We start from the raw sequence: 5,072 nt of genomic DNA, 5'->3' as shown, positions 1-5,072 counted from the left end.
GAAAATACTTGCATTTTATAACTACAATATCCGATGGTTACGCGAGATGAAGTAGTTCACATGTTTGATTTTCTGAAATGTAAAACCTTCATAAAATCACAAACAAATGTGGCTTCATATGACATTTATTCACTAATAAATTACATGAACCAGTCATTCTTAAGACGCCAACAGCAAGCTCAACTAATCTGTTGCCCCCTTCCATATTTTTCTTAGCCCACTGATCATCCTGTCACAAATATAAACTAAGCCACTGACGGCGTCGTTAAATAAGATATACTTTGCATAAAAAACCACAAATTCTAATGTCGGAATACAGTGTCACGAGTGCAACATATTATTCGTTGCAAAATAATGTGTTGGCTCTACTAAGAACACCCGAAGAATATCCATCTATTTCGAAGTTTGCGATACAAATAATTCCTTGTGTACTGGGTGACGTGTCCTCGAATGAAACAGACCTCACATGACTACATTTGCATTACACTGGATATTATTAATCCGATAATCCTCCACGAAATTAGTAATGTCCGTAATATCATACAAGTAACATGGGCCTCTCTTTGTTCCATTACACCCTGTGTTCTACACTGTTCTGTTTATTCGTTGCTCCAGAAATTAAGGTAAGATTGAAGATGAAATTCTTCTGGGTTGTAGTGCCGTGTATTCTGGTAAACGTTTACCAACATTTCAGAGGTCTTTGTTGTATCTATCAAGGCGATGAGTGCCTTACAATCCAGAAGACAGCCCATCGTACTCACCGCTGTGAGAATTTAAGACCCTACAAGGGAAGATTTGTTAACGAGATACAACTGGTGTATACATTTCTTGAGGTCATGAAACATTATAAACTTCGATTAAAATTCGTAGGTGAATGGGTAGCTCTCCTGATTCATATCCAGGTGCCTGGAGACCGGCCATCAAGTTTTCCTCAATCCCTCCCGGAAAATGCCAGGTAGGACCTTATATTAGGGCACGACAGCTTGAAGATTGCAGCCTTCTGGGTTGGTGCGCCGTGTAGTCTGGTAATGTCCATCAACATTTTAGAGGTCATTACTGCCTCCGTCATCGCCCTGATGAAGAAGGCAGTATGACCTCTGAAACGTTTGTGGGATTCTACCAGACTACACGGCACAACAACCCAGAACACCGCAATCTTCAGACTCACCGCCGTGAAAACCTCAAATCGTACACGACAGCTTGTTTTACAATTTATTACTCACTACTCTAAAAAGTCGATACTGAAAGTGTCGTTAAATAAACTTCTTCCAAAGAAGTCTAGAATCTCTAGAATCCATTCTCAAATAAGACTGATTTGAACCTATTTTCTAGGCTGCTATAGAAAGGCGTTTCTATCCGTGCTGAAGCGCCGCAACATGACGATTTACGAGTGGAAGACAAGTTCCATGCATACCTGTCACTGTGATCGACCTAAAACGAAAAAATTCGCACCAACCACCCGTAGTAGTACATAGGCACTTTGGTTCGTTCACTAGACGTGCCACTATTAGTGAGAACGGGCAAATAATTCCTAACTGCAACTAATCCCATTGCTTTCCTCTTTCAATAAACATTACATTATTACGATACTGTCTTTAAAAGAATTCTTTGTAGGCTGGAGAGGATATAACAGCCTGTTGTTCAACTGAAGATGGATGTTGTGGACCTGACTGGGGACTGCACTGCTGCAACTTTGTGGCAAAGATTTGCTGTTACGGAGATGAAAGAGTACTTTCACTGCATCACCACAGTCACAGGCATTGGCATTGGAACAGCCATTGTAAGACTACATCACAGAAATCTTATTCCACAAACTTAACAAATATATATTATATAGGATCAGATCTCAGGTTTAAGAAATTATCCAGTGAATTCATGGGCTATATTACTAATTTTGATTACCAACTTGGGGCTTTCAATATAATACCTTTCATACTGAACAGAAATATGAATGGTAAGTCATGGGACAAGCAGGACACAAAAAGGAAAGCCATTTGAAATAATGTGCTTACATTTATATTTCAGGGCTCCAAATAACACTGTACATACTGCTGTTAATAGTGATAATGACAGGAATCCTGTTATGCTGTAAAGGTCACAGAAGACCAAGAGGCATGAATGAATATACAATATTATCAGGGCATGAATACAGTTCTCCACAAAGTAGATTACCATCAGGTAAATAATGCAACTGCAAAGATAAAACAAAGCTACAATTCAAGTGAAGTCAAATGTAATATGATGTTTACATGGAAAATATTTTCACAGCTCCCATCCTACAAGCCTTCCACACTACTGATGAGTATCCATTAATGGACTATCACAATGGTCAACCACAGGGACATTCTCTGAATGCAAATCAAATGGTAAGATTGTGAACCATTTTCAAATACTTGCTACAGGTCACTGGTTTATTTAAAATGTTCTGAAAATACAGATGTGCTTACAAGCCAAGGAATTTCTTAGTGTTAAAAAGCAAAATATTAACTCCATGGAAAGAGTCCTTAATCAGGTAAGTCACTCAGGAGTAAAGTATTTCCTTGCATAATCTCTTCTAACTTCCAAGCCAAACATCTACTAAAAAATTATAGCTGAGAATTTTTTTTTCATAATGCTACATTACATTAAAAGGACTGAATGACTTTTTAAAGCCCCCCTTCAAATCTAATATTACCCATGGAATTAATTCCCACAGACACTCAGGCAAAACTGGAAAACAGACAGCAGGTTTGTAACAGACTGATGTACGCACAATGAAAAATATCAACAGATTCAAGTCAGCAGCGGTACTATTATAATTAACACAGTATTTATTCCCATAATAAATGTATGAAAGAACTACCAAGCAGAAGTGTTGTAGTGGTTCAGCGATTTTTTAAACCTACATAAATGGCAGATTTTAAGGAGCAAATAATCTGCATCAAATTTTGCTTTAAGCTTAAAAAACTGCTGTAGAAACCCACCGCATGCTTGTGGAAGCATTTGGTGAGAACGCTACGAGTTAAAGTAAAACTTTTTTGTCGTACAAATGCTTTAAGGATGGACGAACATCTGTCGAATGTGAAGTCCATGTTGATCGTTTTCTTTGACATCCAAGGCATTGTCCACAACGATTTGTCCCCCCTGGTCAAACTGTCAATGGGAAGTTTTGAAGCGGCTATGGGAGAGCATTAGGTGCAAACGTCCAGAAAAGTGGGAGAACAGCAGCTGGGTTCTCCACCACAATGCACCCGCCCACACATCGCTCCTTGTTTTTGGCTTCCAAAAACACGACAGTGATTCCCCACCCACCCTATTCGCCTGACCTCGCCCCCTGCAACTTTTTCCTGTTCCCCAAAATGAAATTTCGATTGAAAGGCCACCATTTTGACACAATTGAGGAGATCCGGGCAGAATCGCAGAAGGTGCTTAAAACACTCACACTTGAAGACTTCCAGGGTTACATGGAATCATGGGAAAAAAACACTGGGATCGCTGTATCCATGCCCAAGGGGACTACTTCAAAGGAGATTGTGGAAACTAAGTTATGATAAGCAATTTTTTTTATGGGCAAATTCTCTTAACTTTTGGGTAGCACCTCATATGTAGACCTCAAACTAAACAAGTGGTTAAATGTGCAGAAATAACTTGGACCAGAAAGAAAGTTCAATGTTATAAAAGTTTATGAAGTTAGAGACATAGGAAGCCTCTTTAATGAAAACCAATATTTCGGGGTTATCATTCCAAAAGTCAAAGGTGTAAAACAATGGACTTTGTCTTATATGAAAAGCATTACTCTACAGTTTGAGAAATTAACCGATGCTGAAATTCTTGGTACAGTTTAATGCAAACAGGACAAATCAAGGCCAAAATCTGCAGTAAGATCATAGATCTACATCATTAGTGTTTTTTGTGTGACAAACATCAAGCTAATGTTTCTATTCCACATTTCTGCTAACTTACATACCAAGAATGGCAATGATGAAGTGTTGCTACATATAGACCAACATTTCAGATAAAAGTTACCCATATTATATGTTTCTAATTCACTTTCTAAAAATATTCCTAATTATTTGTTAATAGCACGTTTTCATTACACAATACCCTGTACTTGATACAATTTGTTTTAATCACACAATGTTATGAAATGGTTTGGTCTGCAAGCTGGATGTTTGAATTTCAATTAATAATTGTTTAACATTTCCAGGTACCTCCGCCACTATACTATGAGGCTGCTTGAAGAGACAAGAACTTTTTATGTATAAAGAAACTATATGACAAATCAATAATCTTTTTCCTACTTTACACCAAATACTGAATTTGAAGATAGCTATGAGTACTTGAAAAAGACAAACTCAAAATATCTGGCAGATTCTCAGTGTCAATACTGTATCAAATACTATTTAGAGAAAAAAGCATGGTTAAAATTGGGTAAAAAGTGCCCAGTGTGTAATAATAATTTATTTGCATAACATGCCACACTTTTTGTGTCCACAAACCAAAAAAAACTGCCAGTACTATACATACGTTAAACAAATACTGCCAAAACAGAGCTTTATTGATTTTAAAAGCTCACAGAAATTTTCCAAAACGTGAATGCTCTGTAGTTGTCTAGCATATGGAAATGTATGTGCTATCAACATTTTTGTACTATTTATTTCAAGGTTATGAGATAAAAACAAAGGTAAGTGGTTTTTGGTGACTTCCCCTACCACTTTTCATAAACACATCCTGGTTCCTCCCCACAACAAATGCCTATGCTTGAAGAATGTGACGAATCCAGAGACATCGGAATAGCTTACACTTTAATGACAGAACCAGAAGAGGAACCCCACACTTGCATGGATGGTTTTACCTCTCACAATTTGTTTCCCCTGCTGATAGCTTATTTAGATAACATGGATCTATGACTCGCTGTTTTAGCAACCTCATTAACAGCCTCACTTCTAGGTAGACATGTACGATCAGGTACCCAGTAAATCGCAAGACAACCATGCCGTATGGAAACAGGACAATTAACAATTGAGTAACCATGGACACACCAAGGCACTTAACGAGTCCATGCTTAGGCTGATCAGAATGAAAAGAGAATC

The 5,072-nt window shown here is 37.8% G+C and overlaps 1 protein-coding gene across 1 annotated transcript; it reads left to right on the top strand.

Moving 5' to 3' along the window:
* Positions 1-483: 483 nt before the first annotated feature.
* On the top strand, positions 484-4,621 carry LOC110831026 (uncharacterized). Its single transcript, XM_022066548.2, has 5 exons — positions 484-623; positions 1,615-1,780; positions 2,026-2,178; positions 2,269-2,366; positions 4,187-4,621. The coding sequence occupies exons 1-5, from the start codon at positions 552-554 to the stop codon at positions 4,217-4,219; spliced, it is 522 nt and encodes a 173-aa protein (XP_021922240.1). The 5' UTR covers positions 484-551; the 3' UTR covers positions 4,220-4,621.
* The last annotated feature ends 451 nt before the right edge of the window (positions 4,622-5,072 follow it).

Source organism: Zootermopsis nevadensis, unplaced genomic scaffold (assembly GCF_977971745.1).
Source record: "Zootermopsis nevadensis isolate Lab colony 2312 unplaced genomic scaffold, Znev_1.0 Znev_ptg000030l, whole genome shotgun sequence".
In the NCBI taxonomy this organism is placed as follows: Eukaryota; Metazoa; Arthropoda; class Insecta; order Blattodea; family Termopsidae; genus Zootermopsis; species Zootermopsis nevadensis.
The sequence above is the reverse complement of the archived record's forward strand: the minus strand, read 5'-3'. Positions and strand labels throughout refer to the sequence as shown.

Excerpts from the sequence above, each read along its gene's own strand:
- LOC110831026 (XM_022066548.2), top strand. The coding sequence starts at position 552 with ATGGGCCTCTCTTTGTTCCATTACACCCTGTGTTCTACACTGTTCTGT. Across the intron at positions 624-1,614 it reads TCGTTGCTCCAGAAATTAAG|GCTGGAGAGGATATAACAGC; the intron begins GTAAGATTGAAG and ends AATTCTTTGTAG. Across the intron at positions 2,179-2,268 it reads ACAAAGTAGATTACCATCAG|CTCCCATCCTACAAGCCTTC; the intron begins GTAAATAATGCA and ends ATATTTTCACAG.